Source organism: Grammomys surdaster, unplaced genomic scaffold (assembly GCF_004785775.1).
Source record: "Grammomys surdaster isolate TR1022 unplaced genomic scaffold, NIH_TR_1.0 325, whole genome shotgun sequence".
In the NCBI taxonomy this organism is placed as follows: domain Eukaryota; kingdom Metazoa; phylum Chordata; class Mammalia; order Rodentia; family Muridae; genus Grammomys; species Grammomys surdaster.
Window position 1 is genome coordinate 379,292 of NW_021604744.1, and position 26,050 is coordinate 405,341.

General features: G+C 39.4%; 1 protein-coding gene across 1 annotated transcript in view; it reads right to left on the reverse strand.

The window, feature by feature from the left end:
- Positions 1-26,050, reverse strand: part of Reln (reelin) — a 416,018-nt gene that overhangs the window by 230,341 nt on the left and 159,627 nt on the right. Inside the window, exons 4-6 of the mRNA XM_028778108.1 lie at positions 23,009-23,079; positions 7,540-7,572; positions 4,949-5,027 (exon numbers count right to left, since the gene is read on the reverse strand). Coding sequence (XP_028633941.1) covers positions 4,949-5,027; positions 7,540-7,572; positions 23,009-23,079 — 183 coding nt within the window. The remainder of the gene's footprint in view (positions 1-4,948; positions 5,028-7,539; positions 7,573-23,008; positions 23,080-26,050) is intronic.

Sequence of the window (26,050 nt, forward strand, 5' to 3'; positions counted from 1 at the left end):
TATGTATATGTATATGTATATGTATATCTTCCACCTCTGAGTTCAGTGACACTTGCAAATTGCTGACGTTATTGCTGTCATTCAGAGGTAGGCCTGCATGTGGCCCACCATCCAGGCAGAGAGAAACTAAGTCTTTCTCAAGTCTGACCCACCCCTCAATCTGCCTGCTTGCTCTGTTCACTCCTAAGTCAACTCTCAAACAAAACAACCAGAAGTGGGTGGGAGAGAGGAGAGATAAAAGGCTGTGAGAGGGTCCAGGGACAAAGAAGAGTGCACCCTAGGGGAAGGACAACAGCTGCCTGTAGTATAGGAGGTGTCTTGGAGATACACCCCTTCCCTCCTTTTCCCTGGTAAGGGGAGTTTCGAAGCCCTTATGCAGGAATAGAAGCAGTGACTGCTCAGGAGTCACCAAAGACTAGAGCTGACCATGGAGGACTTGGTGGGCGCATACAGAAACATGTTGGGACACCAGAGGGCCATCCCTATTTATCACCTGCCATTCTTCTAATATGACTCCTAACACTTAACTGTATGAAATTAAGGCTTAATGGGCAAAGAGATAAATAGATGTCTACACAATAATAAAGAAAGCTTTTCCAGTCTAATATCTAAGTTTGAGACTGAGATTCATAATTACACTGTGTTTGTATAAATAATTTCTAGGACAGAGAAACTATTGTCATAGTCAGTAGCTCTAACTACAAAGGGAAAGGACTTATTGCTGTTTATATTATTTTATTCATTGATCTCACAAAATAAAAAGATCACATTTAAAATCAGTCTAAATCTCTGTTGTTTAGTATGCACTTCACTCACTAATACATTCATGCACAAGTTTCTTGATTCTATACCATGGCCATCAAAAACCTGGCAGAGCCACAGCCCTGTCCCTTTGTTCATAATAGGAATATCACTTTTTATCCTATTTCATGTGTAATTATCTGTAATAAGACAACAAAGAAGACAGTAAAAACTGCATGAAATGGAGTCAAAATGGACATTAGGAGAAATTAGTAGAAAATAAGTGAATGGTGAGCTTTAAAATGGACCTGAGGTTAAGCAGCCCTCACTGTGGTTCCTGCATTTCTCCTCCATTGATTGTACACACAAGTAATAAAGTTGCAACTGTAGCTTATTTCTGAATTTTCTGGTTGTACATAGGAATTATGAACTGCACAATGTTCATGAAACTGCTAGAACAGTGTAGGAGGACACACGTGAGGACCACATGTTCCTCTTCAGGCAGTTATCTGGTGAGGCATTTCACGGTGGGAATGTTGGTAAAGTGCCACATCCTGCACTGGGCTCCTCTCTGCTGTCCTGTGGCATGGGCACAGAGACAGAGGTAGCAGGCAAGATGATCCTTCCATGCTGTCACCAGGCTTCCAGCAGGCTTTTATTTTTGTGGCATAAAGAGATTCAAAGACAATATTACAAAGGACAAGGGTCTCATTTGAGACATATATGCACCAAGAAGACAGATTTCAGGACAGTGAAAACTATCCAGAAGGCTTCAAAGCAAGGTGAAGCTTTGCCACTTTCCTAAAAATATTAGACTGTGGGCACTGGAGAGATGGCTCAGTGGATAAAGCACTTGTGAAGCAAGCATGAGGACCTGAGTTCAAATTCCCAGTGGTGCACAGCTGCAATCCTAATGCTCCTGCATTAAGATATGAGGAACTAGGAGAACCTGCTGAAGCTCACAGGCGACATACTCTAGTACACTCCTCAGAGAACAACAAAGAGACCCAAGGTGGGAAGCCAGGACCAACACTCATGGTTGTCCTGACCTCTGCACACACGTACACTCTCATTACATGTATAAACATGTGCACAAACACATATGTATATATGCACATACTACTAAACTAGAAAATCTGATTTTACTGGGTATGAGTTCTGAGTTTATAGAACTTACGTTTAAGGGCTCCCAGCCCTGATGATGCTCTTTGTCCTTCCTGTGGTTCTGTTACTATTCTGTTTCCATTCATTCATAGAGAATGCAATGCAGATATATTTAATTTGATGTTTGTTTTCCATGCAAATGTGATAAATAAGACTCAAGGACTCCAGTAAATGGATTAAGATTATTTTGAAGACTCATGTCAGAGTTTAGAAGAAACATAGTCCATTGTATAAATACATTCACAGAAAGGAAGGGAGAAATGTGGAGAGGGGAGAATACTACAGATGGCTTAGAGGAAGAATAGCTAGGAAAAAACAAGATGAAGGGAGAGGTAAGAAGGAAGGAAGGAGGAAGGGAGAAAGAAGGGAAAGAGGGAGAGAGATAGACTGGGGGAAGAATGGATTCTGATGAACTCTTGTCCTCCGTAGCAGCCTCTGTCATGCTCCCTTATTTCTCAATGCTTCATTTTTTGCTGCAAAAAATGGAGATCATGGAAAGAAGGGAGCTCTTTAGATTTCCCAGGGTGCCCAGTTAGCAAGCTGTATGCTCAGAAGTTAAACCAGACTGGCCTGATAGCAGAGACTGTACCATTTCTAGCTTAACTTCTCAATGTCTTCTCAAATAGGACTGCCATCGTCTATGATTTTTTGTTTTGTTTTGTTTTTAAGAAAGAAAGAACAGAAGGAAGGAAGGAAGAAAAGGAAAAAGGAGGGAATGAATGAATGAATGAATGAATGAATGAATGAATGAGGAGAGGAGGGTTGTGGCCATCAAGTAGAAGCAAGCTCATTCAGAAGCACATATAGTACAAGTACATGGTTCTCAAAGGCTAAAAAGGGAGAGGTGTCCAAAAGAGTGGAAAAATCATAGCTTAAGTAAAAGTGACATAAAATCCATAATCTTGGCCAGGAAAGATCATACCCAATCAATCATGAAAATGGTTGAAGTAAAATCAATCACATTTCATTGATTTAAAAAAAACCAATGATTTTTGAATCACATAAAAGTCACATTTTATATCTGTCAAGAAAACTGAAGAAACTGAGTTAACTTGGCAGAAATAAGATTTCCTTGAAACAAACAACCATCGGCTAACATCTGTATTAATGGAATACAAAAACATAAATATCAAAAGAAAAGCAAGAACTTTTCTTGGTCAAACATGGTACTTAGAAATGCTTTATTTCTGCCTTTATTAATAAAATTTCTTAATAAAATTTCTATTTATTTCAAGACATTTATATTTGGATTCCCCCAGAGAATAACATTCTTTTTGATTCACTGTCTTCTTATGTAAGTTAGGAGGCACTATGAGTCTGTCTGGGTTAGTAGTATTTTATTCTGTTTTACACTATTTGGGCTCATATTTCTATCTAGAAAAGACATAAAAGTACCCTCCACCCTAATGAAGCTCCAGAAATCTATGTGTCATCTTCAACTTTCAATCTGAAGGCTTTTTTCTCTAAGAACACCCTGCTGGGGGCATTGTCCCTCTTCTGGGTCCCACTCTATTACATTTAAGGATTTATGTCCAAGATTTAAAACTTTTGTACGACCTCTACACCACTACTGAATTATTAACTGCCTTAGAGAAATGTAACTTTAAGAAATTCCACTTAAATAATTACTGCTAACTATTTGTGTGAGTATGGCATGCTAACTGATTATGTTACTGGAGTGTAAAATATTTGTTAAAACAGGAAATATAAACACAAGGCAGAGTGATATCATTGGTGACATTCAAGGTAACTGCCATTCACTTTCCAACCTTGAGTACTACTTGGGTTTTTATTTCAGGCTCAAAGTTTAGCATTTTTTAATAACTCTTTTTTTTATCTATTCAATCATATGCCGTATTAAATAAAGTCCAAAATTCACATACTCTTCCAAATAACTGTGGACTGACAGACCTATTCTATGGTCAGCAAAAATGCAACACATGGCCAACAAGTTTAGATATCAAACTATACACAAAAGTTTCTGACCTAAGTTTATTTCTTTGTCCTCAAAATCCCATGGAATTTATACTTAAAAGGTTTCTAAAGAAAGCCTGTAGTACAACTAATGAAGTCAAGCTTATGTGAGAAACTATGTCAAGTTACAATGAAGTCATCTATCACTTTGGATAAGACATTTCTCCTTTCCACTTACCACTAACTATTAGATACATTGTAGCATGATGATTTTAGATATGTGATGGCTAATCTTGTCAGTTTTACACTGCTGGAAAGAGAGAACCTTAGTTGAAGAACTGCCTCCATCAGATTGATCTGTGCAGCATTTTTGATTACTAATTGGTATACAAGAGTCTAGCTCACTGTTGGCAGTACCATCCCTAGGCAGCCCACTGTTGACAGTACTATCCCTAGGCAGCTCACTGTTGGCAGTATCATCCTTAGGCAGTCTACTGTTGGCAGTACCATCCCTAGGCAGCCCACTGTTGGCAGTACCATCCCTAGGCAGTCCACTGTTGGCAGTACCATCCCTAGGCAGGTGGCCTCGATATATATATATATGGCAGCTGAACATGAGCCTGGAAGCAAGACTGAAAGCAGTCTTTTTCCATGGTCTCTGTTTCAGGTCTTGCCTCCAGACTCCTGCCCCAAGTTCTCTCTGTGAAGAACTTGGGAGTGTAAGCTTAAATAAACTCTATCTTCCTTCAGTTGCTTTTGATCTTGGTGTTTACCATAGTAACAGCAAAGTAAACTAGAATAACATATGGAAATCTTATAAAACTAAAATATGTCTAAACACATTCAGGAATTTAAAGAACGCCTACATTTGATTTTAAGGAAGAAACAAAACAAGCGGCGTTTCTGGTATACAAGTGTAATCCATTGACAGTTACTCATTCTCACCATTGCATTAGTACTCAAGAGCAGCTGACCATACAAGTGTAGTCCATAGTTAACCATCCCCACCAATACTAGTACTTAAGAGCTGTTGGATATTCAGGAATTGACCCTCCAGGGAGAAAAACTTTTCATTAAACAAAATCAGCATCATTGACAACTCAAAATTCAACACATTCTTGTAACTTACCATATATTGGGGTTCAATTCCAGTTGGTGGTAGGAGTCAAAATCATCTCGTAGAATCACACTGTCACTGTGTATTTCAGCTAAGAGAGAAAGGAAGTATTTAGAGAATTACACTACAGAGGGGGATTTAGCTACAAGTGTCAACATGCTGCATCTACAAAGGATACCCATATTTTAAATGAGAACTGACTGTAAAATAAGTAGATGATTGAAATTGCTCTGACTGTTAACACTGAGGGCAAAGGCTTTGCTGTTTAGACTTCTTGAAGTCTGTAATCTAGAGCTCCCAAAAGGGAAACCACTGAATGGCCAAAAGCAGGAAGGGCAAAGAAAAGAGGTCACACAGATCTTGCTACTCATCCCTGACCCATATTTATCCATGTCTACAGAGACAAAGCCCAGACAACATGCCTCTGCTCACCAAGGCATGGAACAATGGCTCTTACTATAGCAGCCAAAAGAGCGACCATATACTCTTCTGACCCATTTTCTCTTGCCCTTCCTTGTCGACCCTGTTGCCCTGCCTTGATTTTTAGAACTCCTCACATTCTCTCACTATTCATCTAGTGTGTCCTAGTTGCTAACTTTGTTTCCCATAAAAATTGCATGGAAAAATATTCTCTATATATATAACTAATCTGTAAATATAACTATAGAGTAAACTTAAAGTTGACTGTATCAGGGGTTGCTAGGATGGCAGCCATGGTGGTAAATACAGTACCACTACCGTGCAGCTGTATTCAACACCTGTTTTTAAGCATTAGTCTTTTGGGCATGGCAAAGAATAACTTCATGTGCTGTAGAGTGCTTATTTACTCTGAAAAGAGGGTCGGCAGAAAGACACAAAAATTACTTCATGGCCAGCTTCAATGTAAGTGTGCTCAATGTATGAAAGGAGAAATTAATTACTACTTTAACCATTCTCATTGGATTTTTTTTTCTTGAGGCTTGCCCTGGATGTTTTGGGTAACAAGAATCCTCTGGCTCTTTTCCTTACAATTTTGCTTGCTCTAGTCAGTTTTCAGAAAAATTAAAATCATGTCACTTGACTAACAGAGACCCTTAACAATTTTTGTAGTTTTCAAAGTTGGTATTTTCTGCTTATAGGGGCTCAGTCACACAACTCGCTGAACTCGCTGGGTAATTAAAATCTCTTCCAAGTATCAGGGAAGATGATTTCAAATTCTCTTTGGTGACATCCCACCTATGGCAGTCCGCAACCCGTGAATACTAGGTATGCCAGCAGGCAAGCAGATAATGAACCGCAGAAACCAGCGAATCAGCATGCACTTAGGAGTACTGGCTGTTCCTCCCCAAAGCCTGAGGCATGAGAATGGGGAGAGACTGGCTATACACTGGAGAGAATGCAGTGACAGACTCTGAGCATGGGTGTGATTTAATGATTCCTCCAAGCACTTGGATGTGGTGTCTGACGAGCCCACAGGGTACAGCTCTCTCAGGTCACAGCTTGGCCAAGACTCCGCTACACCACTGTGGTCACCAGCCTGTCGTGGCTGCCAGAAGGCATGCTTCTAAGCAGTTATGTTCATCTGCCAAGAGAAGCCCCGAGCTGTAGCATTACATAAAAGCAAAGCTTCTCAAGGCAGATTTTTCCAAAGAGAAAAATAAATTAATTGGGTTTGTAGGTTGAAAGGAAAAGCCCAAGAGACAAATAATGGACCTATCTGAGGGTGCATAGTAAGAGACACTGGGAAAGACTGAGGCAGGCTAAGATGACTCCTTTTGCTTTTATTAAATTGCAGAAGGTAGGAAAGTGGTTTTTAAAATAAGTCTTTGCTGACACAACATGGTAAATTTAACTCTTAATGGTTCCTTGTCCTGTAGAGACAACTTCCCTTCAGTGGATAAACACATTTTGTATTTATCACCAGACAGTACCATACCTTTTACTATGTAGTTTGAAATTCCACTTGATCTGCATGCCAGCCCAGGGAGGTAGGTACTGTTACTGATTCTATTTTACATGTGGGTACAGACAGGTTCCTCCATCAGTGTCATAACACTGCCAAGTGGTCAAGATGAGATAAACATAGGCAGCTTGGTTCCAGACTCCAGCTTTAAGCCATCCCATAACCCTTTGAATAGTTGGGGTTGCAGAGCACACAGATGGCAAATGGTAGATTTTTTTTTTTAAAGCAAGGAATCACTTAACAGCTTCCCTTTAATGTTAGAAGAAATAATCGAATGGTCTCTCTTTTTCAACCTAAGGATCTGAGCAGAAATATTAAATTTAAAGTGACACGAGTTATCCACACCAATGGCTTCTGCCTCTGCACTCTGATATGATGTGCAGGGGAAACTCTGCCTTTGGATGCTCAGACATGAGGTGACACTGAACAGGCTTCTAAGGTAAGGGCACTGGCATATGGACTTCCTGTGGGGCAGTGCAGGAGCCTTCCCTGAGGCTCTCTGCTCCAACACAGACTGGATCTGAGTTCAGTAAAGGTCAGAGACCAAGACCACTGACTTTCCTCTCTACAGCATGGGCTCACATGGCCCAGAGAAGGGGTGGGCTGGGCTGGACAGGTGACCAAGTAGAAGGCTAATTGCATCAGAGTCTTACACACTTACCAAGGTGTGAGTAAGCAGTGGCCTCTGTGGGAGCTGGAACATAAGAAGAGAAAAGAATGACTAATTGGTGACAAGAGCAAAATCCAGTGACCAATAATCCCAAATGCAGCTGAGAAATTTAGTTCACAAGAGATAACTCACACAGAAAGGGCCTTTTTACTCTGTAGGATTAAGGGGAAAATGCTAACAAACATCCTAAAATAAGATGGCCAACTCACTGTTCATTATATTTAAAAGTATTGTTCTTCCTACAATGAATAAAGCCCCTTATTTTACAGGCACAGTATCCTGTAAGCTTGCAATATGAAGCATAACAGTTAATGGATATGCTGAGCTCTTTCTGAGCACCCATCTCTTGAAATTAGCTGTTTTGTTCATTCAGGTAATGGAAACAAAAGCCCATCCTGTGCTCTCACCCCCTAAAAGTGGTCAATGTCAGAGGCCATGGCTGTGACGGAGTGTACTGTGTTCACAGGGTGTTGGGGTAAGGCTGGGAGGGAAGAAGGGGACTCTAAGACAGGCTTACTAGGAAATGAGGAGTATCTGCAGAGGGATTCAGAGAAGACACTTTCCCTGCTGAGTTTTGAAATGCTAGCATAGAAAGACAAACAGACATAAAGGAGGGAAGAAGATGGACTATGGAAGACCTCAGGTGCAGCATGACTTGATAAAAATGTCAGAGAAGGGCAGGGAGATGAAATGCTTGGGCACACAAGGTTATGAGAGTGGAAGCTAAGGACATTTGTGGGATTACTCCTATGTATACAATGTTCTTCTGAACATCTATGAGTGAAGCATGAAGGACAGTATGTTCAAACGTGCATGCAAAGGAAGCAGAATAACAAGAATGGACAGACAGGATCCTGCCCAGCTCACACTGCCGAAAGTTACTTCTTCCCTATCCCACTATGATTCCCAAGTTTGAGGGAATTTCAATTCACTACCTAAATGCAAGATTTCATGACACATACTCAAAACTCCTTTTAACTTTTAAAGAAGAATTTCAACTAGATATAAAAATCAATTTGTCCCACAATGGACAGTAGCTCAGTTATGCCAGACTAATAATTCAGAATTAATAGCATTTTAAAATAAGACTGGTGTGTCTTATTGCTCTAGACTAACACATAATGCATACTGAAGATATCCCTGTGGGTTTTTAAAAGGCAGATTCTATGGCAAGTGCCAGGTTTAAATTTATTAAAGTCATTTGTGAAACTCTTACAAAATATAAGATATCTCAAGGTTTTGTGTTGTGTGCTGATGCTCCTTGGTTAAGTTGCAAAGGTTCTACAATGGCTCACTGAATTTTTAACTCTGAATGAAGGTTTTCTTCAACCAAAAGTAATATTTGGCAAATATTCAAGAATCAAAGACAGATTGTGGCTCACTGATGCCTGTTCTCCCATGTCATACCATGTCTGCACAGGCTGAGCAGAAAGTCTCCAGGGAGCAGAAATATCAGGGTTGAAACTGAATTGGTTTCTGGTGTTCACTATGTAGCTCACTCTGCCCTCAAATTTATAGCAATCTTCCTGCCTCAAGTTCCAAATATTGGGATTACAGTTATCTGCTATGATACCAGGCTCGAGTTTAAAAACTTCAGACCCAGAAATATATCAGGCTAGGAAGATAACTCAGTGGGTAAGGCACTTGCTGAACAAGCTTGAGGCTCTGAGTAAGGCTCCCCAGCAGCCATATCAAAAGCTCAGTGTGGTGGTGCACACCTAAAACCCCAGCAATGGAGGAGGGAGATGGGGAGGTCCAGGGTACTGCACAGCCAGTGCAGCTGAACCAGTGAGTTCCAGCTTCAGTGAGAGACTGTATCTTAAAAATAAGGAGACAAGTAATGAAGCCAGACAGCTACTGCTGGCCTCTGGCTTCCACATACATGTATATACCACACACACACACACACGCACACACACACACGCACACATGCACAGAAATAAAATGAACTAGAAACATAGACTGTACAGATTTCCTTATCTGAATCAATGTTGGATTTTAACTTGTACTTTCTAGTGTTAGCTAAATTGTCACAAAACCTTAGAAAAAAAAATCCTAGCTTCTTCTTGTCACATTGTTTTTCAGCTCATGTACTATCCCTGTAAGTTACATATTAACAATACTAGGTTGGTAAAAATTAAAAAAAAAACATTTGTACATAGTTTTGAAATACACACATGCTTTGCTTCAACATGAGATCAACTTTTTTTTTTTTTTTTGGTTTTTTGGTTTTTCGAGACAGGATTTCTCTGTGTAGTCCTGGATGTCCTTGAACTCACTCGGTAGACCAGGTTGGCCTCAAACTCAGAAATCCACCTGCCTCTGCCTCCCAAGTGCTAGGATTAAAGGCGTGCGCCACCACTGCCTGGCGGGATTTTCTTAAAAGAGAACATGAACAAATTTTGTCAATATGTGAATATAAAGGAAAATGAGCTTTTTTAACATTTAGTCCAGTTTTTGAAGAATTTTAAGAATTTTAGGCTAATCAGGCCTGTGATGCTACTTTTAACTGAAAAGTTATAAAATATTAAATAAGCAAGATATTCTAATAGTTAAATGCACTTCACATATTAAATGTATATCAGATTTTCAAGTCTTAGCACAAGAAAAAATAATGTTAAATATCTTACTAATCATTTTATAATGTCTATATTATATTGAAATGTTTAATATTTTATATAATCTGTGTTAAGCAGACATATTAACTATCTTACTTTTGTTTCTTATATGTGGGCAGTATAGGATTTAAAATTACATAAGGCTCACATTATATTTCCACTGGACGAGGCTGAATTAGAGTCAGGAAGGAGCTCTGTACTGGGCATCTATTAGGGAATCACTACTACTCAAAAAGTGGGCACAAAAACTAAGTCGCTCAATGCAGCGGAAATCAAAACTTGAAATCTGTTTATACTCTTTTAAAGCTTGGGCCTACCAGAATCCCACCCAATCACAGGAGCCTAGACATGCTAGGAAAACAAGATTATACTTAGTCCTATTTTGAGGACTGTGTTACTCTTCAGAGGTTTATTTTAAAGAAAGCTTTTAAGTCAGCATGTGTCTCCAAAGCACTAATAAATTTCAGCCCATTTGTTGAGCAGAATATTCAGTAAAATGAAGACTTCAATACATCGAGAAGAAAGGAGATGTCTGAAGTTGAGCTGACTGTTGATTCTGAAGTTGAGCTGACTGTTGATATCACTGGGTGCTTAATACCATCTTTGAATCAGGTAAGCAATCTGTTTCTCTGTCTCTCTCTCTCTCTGTCTCTCTCTCTCTGTCTCTTTCTCTCTCTGTCTCTCTCTTTCTCTCTGTCTCTCCTCTCTCTCTCTCTCTCTCTCTCTCTCTCTCTCTCTCTGTCTCTCTGTCTCTCTTTCTTCCCCTCCCCTCCTCCTTCCTCTCCCCCTCCCCCTCCCCTCACTCCCCTCTCTCTCTCTCACCCAGGCACACACATCAGGCATCAGAACTTTACCTCCTAAATCATTTTGGAATTCAAAGGCCCTAGGTAGTTTTGTCTCATGTATCCTTTTACCTAATTTGAAATTCTAATGTATTAAATTTCTAAAGCTAAATATGACAAATTAGACATGGTCTGTGAAGTTAGTATTTAATGAGCTATGAACCGAGACTTTCATCTCCCCAGGAATAATTTCTTTATTACTTTTTGTATTTTACTGCAATAAAGCACCATTTGACCTTCAAGTATGATAATTAAACTTCTAAAAATGTTATAAATTTGGAATGAAAATAGTTCTTCCTATATTCAGGAAATAGTTATGATCAATATAAAAGATTACTTAATACTTAAAGCAGCTAAATTATCCACAGAAGCCAGCAGTATTAGCAATTATTTTTCTCTTTCCTCCTTCTCATTCCCCACTTCAATTTGATTTGTGTTTTCAGCAGCTTATCCTCTTTCCTATCCTAAAGTAAATTGAGTAGGATCAGAACAAAATATATCCTTATGACTTAGAGAACTCTTTCAGGTAAGACTGATTATTTTATGAGCTATCAATAGTGACTAAGCCTTGTGACTCATTGTCCTACTGGGCTCACGCACACATATTTTTAAAAAATTAGCCATGCCATGAATAGCAATTTTGAGTGAAAAAAGAATATAAAATAATACAGAGTTGTGGGTAGATTATCTTAAAACAATGTTTTTTAATTTTAAAATCCTAGAACTTTGTGAACTCTAAAAAATTATTAAGTTAACTGGAAGCTCAGGATCTGAGATTAAGATTTAAATACCATTTTGAGGTTGGAGCAACCAGGAGAAAGACAAGAACAACGAGAGGAAGTGGAAGAGGAAGGGGGCATGCAGGAAGAGAGGCAGAAGGAAGAGTAGAGGGAGAGGGGAGCAGGGACAGTCTGGAGAGGGCCTTGAAAGCCGGACTACACGGGGGAGCTAAGGTCACATGATTTCAAATGCAGTTTGTGTCAAGGAATAGATGAATGGATGGACTGATTGTGACAAAAGTGGCAGGGGTCATGAAAAATGACAGGTGCTTCAAGAAATGCTAAGATTAAACAAGTTGATTTCCAACACACTGGGGTAAGCATGAAAGACAGACAGACATGAGCAGAGGATGTTCCCCGGACATCTGCTTAGTGTTTGGGCTGCTTACTAAAGCACAGAACTGCAATAAAAGAGGCAGAGCCAAGGAAAGAAAATCCCCAGGTTAGAACTGAGTTAGTTAAAGGCACTAAAACGGCTCCTCGATGAAAGTCTCCATGATGGTTAATCGTGACTATCAACTTGATGAGATTTAGGATCCATGGATTCTTCTCAGCATTCATGTGAAGAAGCCTGTAAACTGGATTAATTTAAATGGGAAGACCTAACCTTCCTATGGGTGGCACCATGTTTTGGGATATGGTCCCTAGACAATAAAAAAATGAAAAAGTGAGCCGGATGCTGGCTATTCATCTCTCTCTGCTTCGTGACTGTGAAGGTAGCATGAGCAGCTGTTTCACATCCATGTTCCTGCCCTTTCCCCATCGTGATGTCCTGCAATCCCAAACTGTGACCAAACTAAACACATCCTTCCTTGTGCTTGTTCCAACAGTTACTATGTTGCAGTAATGAGAAAAGTGACTAAAAAATGCTGATAACTAATGATAACTAACACTCACTAAGGTGCCAGCCATTATGCCATGCAGAGCTCTGCGGCATTTAATCCCTTCACAGTACTCCTTAGGGATAAAGACTAGAAGACCAGGCTTGTAGGAATGAGATGGGATGACTTGGAAGGCAAGTACTGCAATTCTTCCCATTAAACTGACAAGGGCATCAAGCCTCAGAAAAGTTCCATAGCCACACAGTTCCAGGACAGAAATTCACACACAGAGTGAGATCCACAGTCCATGTTCTCAGTGCAGAGATCCACACATGATATCAACCATATTGTGGTATTGGCTCTGGTTCTGCATAGAACAAATGGGCAGAGTTCCACAGATGAAAACCAGAGGTGTGATGTCATACCCGGTGTGAATTACAGGGGTGTAAGGTCACATGAGCGAGATAAGCAGCTGAGGAGTGGAATCCCCTGCAGCTCCAGCATGAACACTGTGAGGCAGGGGAGTCATAAAGAATCCAAGCAGAGACAAGTCTAGCAGAGCACTGGCCTGGCTGGATTCCTTGGTGCCCTTGCAGATGTCAGTTCCTGTGGCACTGGCAGGGGAAGCCAGGCAGCAGGGTTGGGAGTATACCCTGAGGACACATGGAGCTCTTTCAAGAAGCTGGAGTGTGAGGGAAAAAACAGTCAGAGAAATGCACACAAAGTCGAAATTCCTGCCCCAAAGAGTGATGGCTTCAGCAAGGTAAACACTGCCGTGGGTGAGAAGTCCTAAAAAGCAAGATGCTGAAACTACGAGACAGAGAGGAAAACAGTTGAGCAAGGGCCTCAAAGGGCATGGCATGACACCTCTCCACTGACTATATATATGTTTTTAGTTTGGACTAGCATCTATATCCTACAAACTGAGAACAGGGAATCAGCCTCAAATTGCCACACAACTCCCATGGGGTTGTATATATATGCATACTGATGACAGAGCACAATAAATGCTAGGTAATAGGAATGCATTTCAATTCTTAAAAACTTATGAAAACCTATATTAATTTGTAACATGACACAAGTGTATTTTCATATATGCATCAAAATAAGAATGAATTAACAAGTTGTATGAAATAATATTTCACAAGGAAAAATGAAAATATGATTGAGGTATGCTGACAGTAATTTCACTCCCATGTAATTACATATACTCAAATCTAGGTTCTGTCCTTTAAAATATGAGGGAATCCAGCAGACTATATAGCAGTTTGAGTAGAAAGCAGGCTCTATGGGCATTCAGAGGCAGCCAGTATCAAGTTCATTTCAAGCATAAATCTTGGTATTTTGACTTTAGACCAGATAAAGCTGTCAAGTGGGAATGTATACAGCCCCAGGAACGGAAATGAAGGCTGTTTACACCCTTGTTCAATCACCCTGGAAAAAACAGCATCAGTCTAAAACACCCTTTTTTGGGAGTCTAAAAAGCAGCCCAACCCACCCAGGGGCAGTAGCAGGAAGTTTTACTGTGGCCATATGAGGTGACTCTGTCATTCCTCTTAATCTTGGCAGTCTGGGATCACTCAGGGACACTGTGTCTGTCAGAGCCAGGATGCCTCAGTTCTCTCCTCTCCAGTGTCAGACATTGAAGACTGAGTCTCCTGGAGAGCTTCCCCAGCCTCTTATCCAGCTCTCTCTGTTGTAAATCACAAGCCTGGGGATGCCAGGAACATGTGTTGTAGCTGCTAAGGTAAAATTCAAGCCACAAAACAGCCATGGGGAAATGGATGTCTTTGACAAGCAAATCTTTAACACTGGGAACATTTAAGTGAATCAGTTCCCCTTCCAACAGTGAAAGTCGGTAAGGTAAAACATAATTCTGACTAACACTGTGAAAGGAGACTGCTTTAATAAAAGGCTTTGCATTGTAGGTTATTTTTAAAATATTTATTGATTTAAGCTATTGAAAACAAGGGAATAGCCAAGAGAAGAGCTGGTAGATATGACTTACAATGATATTTACAATATCGCTGACTGACTACAAGAATTGACCAAAGGCCTCACGTATTATTAGTACCACCATTATTAGCTCCACCATTGAGATGCATCCCACCCTGCAGGTACATTGGAAGTTTTGGAGAAACGTTTAATTTAAATACCTGGTTTACTTTATTCAACTTTTACCTCCCTTCTACCTTGCAGTTTCCACAATCCTTCAGACAAATGATTTAAAAATTAAAGAATTTGACATCCAGTCTGATGACACAATAGAATCTATGACCATAACTCAGTGCCCAGGAAAGCATCTCCACCTAGTCCACCATGCAGTGTACCACTGAGTCGTGAGGGTGCTGGAAAACAAAATCGTTTGAGTTTGTCTGCATCAGCTGTACACCTGAGCCATTCCTTCTGGTACAAAGAGCATGCAGCTTTATCCACCACCATCAACCCAACAGCAGAATATACCAGCATGGATTGTAAATGCTGTGCATCTTTGGGGGCAGTATGGGGCATGGCTGTTGTCAGGCTACTAAGTCTGCCATCTGGCCTTGCCAAATAGCCAGTGTATCTTTTGAAGAGGGCATGCTGAGAAGCTCAGAGGCAGTGAACACATGCACACACTTCTTCTACCTGATCCATCCTTGGCCGTCCCTTGTGTGCACCACTAGTCCAGTGTCAGCCCTACTCACATCAGCCTCACACTGGGCACTTGGATAAGCCTCTAAAGAGTAAGAATTTTCCATGTTCCCAGTGAATGCTGGTAAGAGTGATCATTTTTGTTGAGGTGTATGTAATTCATGTGAATTTTCAAAGTATAATTTTTTTAAATTAAAAATATTCATGGTGCTAGATGTGGAGGCATAAGACTGTAATCACAACACTTGTGCAGTGGGCGCAGATAGGGCAAACTTGAGGACAGTCTAGGCTATGTAACTGGTACTAACTTTATGTGATTCAGAATATATTATGATTCCATTTCTCTCTAGTTTGTCTAATAATAATTCTTGTGGAGGACAAGTCTCTTCCACTTCCTTCCACGTTTTTGGCCCATTCTGAATATTCTTATTTACTTTGATCACTGTAAGCAGTACTTCACCACCATTTCTGTCTTTAAAGTCTTAGTGACATGTTGGGAGGTCTCCTGGAGACACACATGCTAATTCCTTTGCTCTTCCTTGGTTTTTGCTCCAGTATCACCTGTTAAGTGAGACCTACCTGATCTGGGGCCACACCTTGTAAAACTGTAGTCCCCCTTTCTCCCACCTCCCACCCAGCTGAGCTCTGCTCATTGACATACCCCATGACCTATGCTAGCAAAGAGGCTGGCACCCACAGTAATCGAGCATTCAGTAATCCTTGGAGAGGACCATTAGGTGATTTTTGATTGTTTTTGTTATTTGTTTTTGTTTTTTAATTGCTAATGAATGAACATAAGTATCTTCCACTTTAAAGCAATTGTGAGTATGCAGCCCCCATGTTCCACCCCACCCCAAACAGCAGTAACTCCAGCATGGCGAAGAGGACACTCTTGCTCACTGTCTGCACCGTGACTGTCAGAAGAACCCATCTGTGGATTGTTTACTGCTACTTCTAGAACCTCAGAATTTAAGATGATTTAAAAATACCAATGTGTGACCTATTAGAGTCAAAATGGAATTCTTTGAATAATTTTCAGAGTCTCAGTTTTATTTATTTACATACACATTTATCTATTTGTGTGTATGGTGAGCGTGTGTGTGTGTGTGTGAAAGAGAGAGACACATACATGTGAACATGTGAGCATGTGGGTACACATGCACATGTGTATACTTGGGTATATTTGCCAGAAGCTAATGCCAGATGTCTTTGAGATAGGGTCTCTCACTAATCTTGAAGCTCAGTGATTCAGCTAGACTGGAGGGCTAACTAACTCTCGAGATTTCCTGTCTCTGTCCTTTGCCACCCTAGCATTGGAGTTGAAAGTGCACGTCATGCCTGGCCTGTTATGTGAATGCTGGAGATCTGAACTTAGGTCTGCATGCTTGCATGGCAAGCATAGTTCTGACTAAGCCGTCTTCCCAGTCCTAATTTACAGAGTTTAATATGACAAGACCTACATTTTACAATCAACGTCAGTTTAGGACCACTGTTTTGTGTCAGCCAGGCTGCCCCACTGTGCTTTCTGAGAAATGTTTGAAGGGAAAAGGAGAGGCAGTGAGTTTTTAACAGTAAATCCTTTAAGTTGATTCTTCATCATTTATTAAGGGCATGCTTTAAATCAAGCTTATTATGTGTTAAAGAAAAACAAATTAAAGCATGATCACTCTTTCCAAAAGCTCCCAGGTGGAGGAAATGAACATTTGGCAGACAATTAGGATATGACGGAGGCAGGCCATATTAAAAGTCAGGAGAGTCCTCATATGGGAGAGACAAGGGCACTCTGCATTTGTCTTCCATTCTTGAGAAATAATTTTATTTACCTGCTCGGCAGAAGTTCCCCTCCCTCTTCAAAAGGTAAAACACATAGTTGTAATTTGGGGATAGGGAGAACTTGTGTTATTTTCTTATAACTCGAATAACATAATTTCATTGTAAAATTTAAAAATACAGGTAAGGTTAAGAAGAAAAGACTTACTCACATCCTCCTCACCCTGCATAGCTCCTCTTAATCAGCTGACCTTGCTTGCTGGAGTCTTCCCACTGACTGCTGACCATGGCCTCTGCTAGTTTTTCTAAGGAGAAGGTCACACCAGCCTAGTCACACCAACTACAACTCTCTGATTGCAAAGGACTTCTAAAGCCTGAAACTGGAAAGTGAATGACTGCTTTCTCTCCTCAGCCTCAGGAGAGAGTGAGAGACAGGGGCAGCCCCTGACATCCAGCAGCTGGTCTAGCCCTGCAGCTGGACCCTGGGTTCTCTTGTGAAACAATCAGCTTCAGATAAAACCACTCTGTACAGACAATGGATGGAGATAGAAACACCGAAACTTTATTACCACCAAGCCCAAATGTTTCCCTTTCTTACACTTGAATCAGAAAGCCAAGTCAGCCAGAATAAGAGATATAAAAGGTTAATCTGAGCAAGGAAAAAGGGATATTTTGGGTGCAAGTAGCACTTGGCTTACGGACTGAGGCACACTCAGGGGTTCTGGGGTATGACTGAAAGGAGTCTGAGTGAGGTGGGGACACACAGTGAATGGCTGTGAGCCCAGGCAGAAGCCTGAAAGCTGCTGGGACTGATTTGCAGAACAGTCTTCTGAGGAAGGGGACCAAGGCTGATGACCCACTAACAGCATCACTTATGTATTCAGAAACTTCTTTTTTCAATACGTTTAGCCCACAATACAATCTTAAAATGATCCTGTTCCCAAGCTCCACAAAACACACTTTGCTTTGTTTGAATTGCTTAATCTAATTAAGACAAATATACTAAAATACACGATAAATAAAAGGTCCTGGGCATGGTATACAGAGAAGGCTATTTTTTTCTTTCATAAATACATTAGATATTCTTTGTGTAAAACACAGAAAATCATTACAAGAAGAATTATGTTATTTTATTTGAGGAGATAATGTTTTAATTAAAAGTAGAAAGACTCAAAATAAATAAATGGTTTTTAGCACCCGTTTTCTCACAGCAGGAAGCTGACATTCTCCTTGGGTTCCCTGCCTTATCTTGTTTGCACCAATGTGACTTCTGTGGCTCTTGTGTCAACGAAAAGCACCTTGTTCTCATCCTGGGCTATGTTTCCACAACATGGTACACACCAAATGTAAACTGTGTGCACGTGATCCCTGCCCTCCCAGGTCCCCCTGGGGTACTGCCAGTAGAGGTGAGCTACAAGCCTCAACAGATAAAAGAAAATTGTATCTTAACAAACCACCACGGATGAAAACTGGACTTCAACAACAACAGAAACAACAGAAAATCTACGAACTCATAGAAACTGAACAACACTCCACTCAATGGAGTGTTTCCCCAACTTCTGGGACACAATGAAAGCAGTGCTAAAGAGGAAAGTTCATAGCACTAAGTGCCTCCATAAAGAAATTAGAGAGATCTTATACTAGCGATTTAAAAGTACACCTGAAAGCTCTAGAACAAAAAGAAGCAAACACATACAAGAGTACAGGACAGAAAATAATCAAACTCAAAGCTGAAATCAATCAATTAGAAACAAAGAGAACAATATAAAGAATCAATGAAACCAAGAGCTCATTATTTGAGAAAATTAACAAGATATACAAACCCTTAGCCAAACTAACTAAAAGGCAGAGATCCAAATTTAAAAAATCAGAAATGAAAAAGGGGGTCATAAAATAGACACCAAAGAAATCCAAAGAATCACTAGGTTTTACTTCAAAATCATTTATACCACAAAATTGGATATTCTAAATGAAAGGGATAACTTTCTTTATTAATTTCACTTACCAAAGTTAATAAAGATCAGGTGAACTATTTAAATAATCCTATAACCCCTAAGGAAATAGAAGTATTATTTAAAGTCTCCCTGCCCTCCCCCCCATAAAAAAGCCCATGGCCAGATGGTTTTAGCACTTAATTCTACCTTACCTTCAAAGAAGAGACAATATCAACATTCCTAAAACTATTCCACAAAATAGAAACAGAAAGAACATTGCCAAACTCATTCTATAAGGCCACAGTAACCCTGACTCTCATACCTAGTATGAGTCATACCTAAACAACATAAAAACTCAATAAGAAAAGAGAACTTCAGACAGATTTCTCTTATGAATATTGATGCAAAAATTCTCAATAAAATACTCACAAACCTAATTTAGGAAGACACCAAAAGCATCATCCACCATGATAAAGTAAGTTTCATCCCAGGGATGTAGAAATATTTCAATATATGAAAATTCATCAATGTAATCCACACAAAAAAATAGAGAGAAAAAACACATGATCATCTCATTAGATGCTGAAAATCCTCTGACAAAATTCAACACCCCTTCATAATAAAAGTCTTGGAGATATTGAGGATACAAGGCCTATACATAAACACAATAAAGGCAATATACAGCAATATAATACTACAATTAATTCAATACTTAAAGCAATAAGACAAGCAAAGGAGATCAAGGGAATTAAAATTGGAAAGGAAGAAGTCAAGGCATCACTATTAAAGTATATGATAGTATACATAGTGAACCACAAAATTCTACCAGAGAACTCCCTACAACTGATAACTCCTTCCACAAAGTGGCTGGATATAAAATTAACTTAAAAAAAAAACCCTCGGTGGCCCTCCTTTATATAAATGATAAACAGGATTTGAAAGAAATTAGAAAACAACACCCTTCACTATATAAAATACCTTGGTTTAATTCTAACCAAGCAAGTGAAAGATCTGTATGATTAGATCTTCAAGTCTCTGAAGAAAATTGAAGATGATATCAGAAGATGGAAAGATCTCCCATCCTCATGGATCAATAGAATTAACATAGTAAAAACGACCATTTTACCAAAAGCAATCTAAAGATTTAATGAAATTCTCATCAAAATTCCAACACAATTCTTTAAAGACCTTGAAAGAGCAATTCTCAAATTCATATGCAAAAAAAGAAAACCAGGATAGCTAAAACAATCCTATACAATAAAAGAACTTCTGGAGGTATCACCATCCCTGATTTCAAGCTGTAGTACATAACAATAGTAATAAAACTACATGGTATTCCCATAAAAACAGACTGATAAATGGAATAGAATTTAAAACCCAGAAATAAACTTACACACTTACAGACACTTCATTTTTGACAAGGAAGGCAAACCATACAATAAAAAAAGAAAGTATCTTCAACAAATGGTGCTGGTCTAACTGGATGTCTGTAGGCAGAAGAATGCAAATAGATCCATATCTATCATCCTGCATAATACTCTAGTCCAAGTGGATCAAAGACCGAAACATAAAACCAAATACACTAAATCTAATAGAAGAGAAAATGGGAAATAGCTATAAATGAATTGCTACAGGAGACAACTTCCTGAGGAGATCACCAACAGCTCAGACACTAAGATCAACAATTTCCAACAGGGGCCTCATGAAATTAAAAAGGTCCTGTAAGCCAAAGAACACTGTCAATGAGACCAAACTACAGAACGAGAAAAAAAGATCTTCCACCAACCCTAATATCCAAAATTTATAAACAGCCCAAGAAGATAAACACCAACAACTCAAATACCTTATTAAAGAATGGGGTCCAGGGCTAAACAAAGAATTCTCAACAGAGAGACCTCTAATGGCTGAGAAACAAAAGAGAAATGTTCAAAGTCCTTAATCATAAGGGAAATGCAAATCAAAATGACTCTGAGATGCCATCTTACACACAGCAGAATGGCTAAGATCAAAAACTCAAAAGACAGTACATGCTGGCAAGGATGTGGAGCAAGGGAAACACTCCTCTACTCCTGGTGGATGCAGCAGCGTGGCGATAGGCAGAGCCATCCCCCAGGTTGGTGTCTTGTGGGTTCCAGGGCCTGCGCATCTAGGTAGCCAGAGCCACAGCCAGAGCCCCAGTCAGAGCCGAGGAGCAGCCGGAACATGGTGGCTGCCAGATAACAAGCCTGACCAGGCGCCATTTTCTAAATATCACCCCAACAACTATGTTCATAGCAGCTTTATTTCTTAACAGCCAGAAACCAGTAACAGCTCAGATGTCTCTGAATCAAAAAATGGATAAAAAAATGTGACCCATATTTACACAATGGAATACTACCTAGCTATTAAAAATAAGGGCATCATGAAATTCCCATGCAAATAGATGGAACTAGAAAATATCCTGAGTAAACCAGATCTAGAAAGACACACATGGTAAGTACTCACTTATAAGTGGATATTAGCCATAAAGCACAGGATAACCGTGCTACAATCCATAGACCCAAAGAAGCAAGAAGAACTCAAGGGAGGATGTGTGAATCTTGCTCAGAAGTGGAAATAAAATAGACATTGGAACTGGATAGAGAGACAGAACTGAATTGGAGAGGGGGTGGGGATTAGGTGTGGGGAGACTGGAGGTGTTAGGTGAGAGAGGTGGGAGAAAGAAGGGAAATCAGTTGGGGGCATCTCTGGGACAAGCCTGAGACCTGGGAGGATATGGGGATGACTCAGCTGAGAGTCCTAGCACCAGGGGAAATGGAGTTTGAATATGTAGCAGATGTGCAGCTTGGTCTTTATGTAGGTACCCCAACAATTGTCTTGGGGCTGTCTCTGACTTGGACTTAGTTGCCTGCCTTTGGATCCCTTTCTCCTACCTGGCTTGCCTTATCTGGCCTCAGTAGAAGATGTGCTTAGTCCTGGTAAGAATTTGATGTGCTAGGGTAGTTGGTACCAGGGGAGGGGGTGCTCCTCTTTTCTAAGGAGAAGGGGAGAAGGGAATGGGAGAGGGGGGGTGGGAGGTTGGGGATGGAAGGAGAAGTTGGAGGGGGTTACAATGGGGATGTAAAGTGAATTAATTAATTAATTAATTAATTAATTAATGGAAAATTGTGTGCATATAAATACTATCATATAAGATTGTGTTTACCCTCACTCACTGAGAATTTTTGTATTAATTTTCTTAGCTTTTCATTTTATTTTAAATAGTCCAATCCAATTAAAATGCAAAAGACTTGAATTTGTAAGGTTTAAGAAAATTTAGTTTTAAGGACTAGTAAATGTGAATTGAACATATCTTTTTTAATATTATGTATTTTTCAGAATGTTGATATTCCTTGCTTTATGGTATTCTATATTTTCAGTAAATATTTTCATAACATAGAAGAAATTTATACTGTAATAGAATTCTTGTGCCTGCATACTCATAGAAGAAAAGTTAATTTAACCAAAGAATATGAATCATAGGTTTTTGAAATTGTGGAAGGGAGTTTTATGAGTGAAGAATTTGTAAGAAAATAATTAGATTTTTGACAGTAACAATTTATCAAATACCACACTACTTAGGTACAACCATACTGATTATGTCTATCTACAGATGTAGGTATATAATCAACTCGTGATGTGACCAACTAAAGCAAAATCAGAGATATTAGAGTACAAAGTAATAATCAGAATCACGTTTGACGTGAAGCTTCAGTGGTGAATTAAAGAGAATGAATTTTTGTATAATTTTACAATTACTATTAAAATTTGTCACGTCTAGGACAACTAAAAGTGGCTCAGAAAAAACCATTATAAAATTATAAAATCTCTTTTGGTTCTTTCATTCGCAGAGAATATGTTCAGAAGTCTGCTAGCTTTATCAAGGAATAAATAATGACTAGAGATATGAACTAGTCAACAACTCAATTTTAAAACACCATGATAAAGTAACATTAATGAAATGGTAGCTCAGTATGTAAGACAGAGGACCTGCCATAAATAATGAAGACACAACTAACATAAGCAAGTCAAGGATAAACTTACCTCCTTGTTCACACAACTGCTGGGCTAATGCGTCTTTGAAAATCACCTGGCCCCTGTGTGTTGCAGTAGCCCTGGAAATTGAATAGGAAACAGTTAATTTAAATGCTGTAATATAGTTGATATGAAGCTATTTTTAAAAACAACAAAATCTATAGATACAATTCTTGAAATACTAATGTAAGTAAACAATGTCTCCTGGGCCAATTGTTATCTTTAGGTCTTGCTTTATAAAGACATTGTAATATTTGTAGGCTTATTCTGGAACAGCAGGTGTGGGCAAAGCCTGGATGGAAATGTGGCAAGGATGCTTATCAAGTTCTCTGCAGCCGATGCAAACTGTTTCGAAGAGTGAGTAAAGTCCTTTTGGATTTTTGAAATAATGGTCACTATAAAAGATGGAGAGTAAAGGCTAAAAAATATTTTTAAAAGAATATTTTCTCCAAACATGGGCTAGTCAAAGCTTTTATAATTAAAAAACAACTGTCAGAATAAAATGCACCTCCCCCTTCCACTTACTGGGTGGAATTCACCATTTGCAGGAGATAGGTATCTTTCCCTTCTCCTAATCAGAGCTGTGCATATGGAACACTGAAAAACCCCGCTTCTCACAGCAGATTTGTTATTCAACAGCTATAATTGGAAATGTCTTATTAAAGGAAGAATGATTTGTTCTCTATATGTAACTGATTTCCCTTCAAAATAATCATTTTGAAGTGAAATGTATTTTCTAAGTGAAATTAGAGCACAAAATCATGTTTCCTTGAGAAACCTGGTTTTTAGAAAAATAAGTCATACAAAAATACATTTACTGTCTAAAAACATATTAACAAATTAACTCTTTACTCTTGCTCAACTCCTGCTAGGACAAAAATAATTTGATTCTGCCGACATCTGCTGGAGATGGATTATAGACAACACACTGAGCTAACTCCTGAGAGGACAGACCTTGCTGTCCTCATTACCCCTCCACAGGACAACCTTTGGTCAATATCTCCATCTTTGCTGGATTCAATAGGATCTCCTGGCTCCTGACATCTCCCATCTTGGCTCCATGTGGATGAACCTTTTTCCTTCACGCTGTGGGCCTTTCTGATTTCTGTCCACAGAATTGTTCCTGTTCCCCAAGTCACTAACCAAGTTTCACCTCTCTGGAAATAATGATGGAGTCTTCCATGCTGAAGTGTTAATAGGTGATATGGCCCCACACTAACATTCTACAGCAGTGCCACTATGAAGAGTAGACCTAAATTACCACACACACACACACACACACACACACACTCACACTCACACACTCACACACTCACACACTCACACTGAATGCAGAGGAAACAGGATGGATAATGAATCTCACGGGTAGTCTTCAGCTCAAAGCATATGTGAAGCTGGCAAGGGGTGTCAAGTTCTTGTCATATATTAATCACTATCAAAATGACATATAAAGAGATATTACAATCTTTTTGTGGGCATTTGTGTGCATGTGTTTATAAGCATGCACTTTTTTTACTCTCATAAAGTTGAAAATGAGGCCTTAACATTTGGCTAATCCAAATTATTTTCATATCCTATTGACTCCTTAATCAGCACAGGTTTCCTGTCCAGATAGAAATTGCTGACTTTATTTCCCTCACGTATTCTTCAAATCAATTGATCTAAGTGTTTCCGAGTTCGATTTCCCATCTACCTCTAACAGTAACATAGCATCGTAATTGTAATCATGTAATTTAAAAGGATATTTTCAGAAATTACTAACTAGCAAGAGGATTGCTACAGCACATGGCACTTAAGAACTGTTGCGAGCAGGCAGGTAATATTCCTATTAGAGTTGTGCTTCTTATCCACAGAGTTAGCGGGAAGCCCTTGTGCTCTCCACACAAAGGCTGCCTCACAGCGCTGAGGTGAGAGGCCTGCAGCAGAAGTCCCCTCAGCTGTGTCTCAAGTGTGGAAAAGCCTCACGCTGCAGTGCTGTGTGACTTCATACTTTTCTTCCTGCTATTTGGTGTCCTCAGGTCTGGAATGCAATGCCTTTATCCATAGATTTACTTCTATATCTTTGGTTCAGTGAACAATTTTATAGACATCTCAGCACATACAAAGTAACTGCAGCTGAAGGAACATTTGAGTTCATCATCTAAGCAAAGTTTCTTTATTTTAGTTTTTTAAACCTATAATCTGTCTTTTAAATGCTTATTAAACTTAGCTACAAAGGCAAATTTCATGCAAGGACCTAAAGTGCTTTAGGTACAGTCTTAGACCCTCTATTTTCCCTCCTTATCTAACCTCCACTTCCACTGCTGCCCTGTGTTCTACCTGATAGTCTTGCTTCTGTTTTTATGTCTTCTGTACATACATGGTTTTGTTTTTCCACCATCTAGGACCAAAAATGAAGAGAAAAGCCGAACTCTTCTTATTGTCAGGGACTGACTTAATTCATTTAGGGTGACTATCATCTATCACATCCATTTCACTGCAAACATCATAACTTCCCTCTTCTAGATTTGTTGGAAGAAGTCCATCGTGTTTATAAATGGTATTTTCTTTCCCCATTCTTCTATTAATGGACACCTAGGGTGGTTTCATAGTATAATTTCTAGTAATGTGCAAGTATCTCTGTGATACAGAGAACACACACACACACAGACCACATATATACCCTACACACAATACAGATACACACACCACATCACATCTACATATACATACCCACATAGATACACACACCATGCATATATATCACATACCACACATCACAGACACACACACACACAGAGACACACATGCATACACATCACATACCATATATCACAGACACACACCACATATACACTACACACACAACACACACACAGATACACACAGACACACCACACCAACACACACACACACACACCACATACCACACATCACAGATACACACACACACCTCAGACATACATACACACACAGACACATACACATACACATCACATACCACACACACACACACACACACACACACACAAGCACCAAAAGAAATCTATGTAACTCAGGTAACAAATGAGC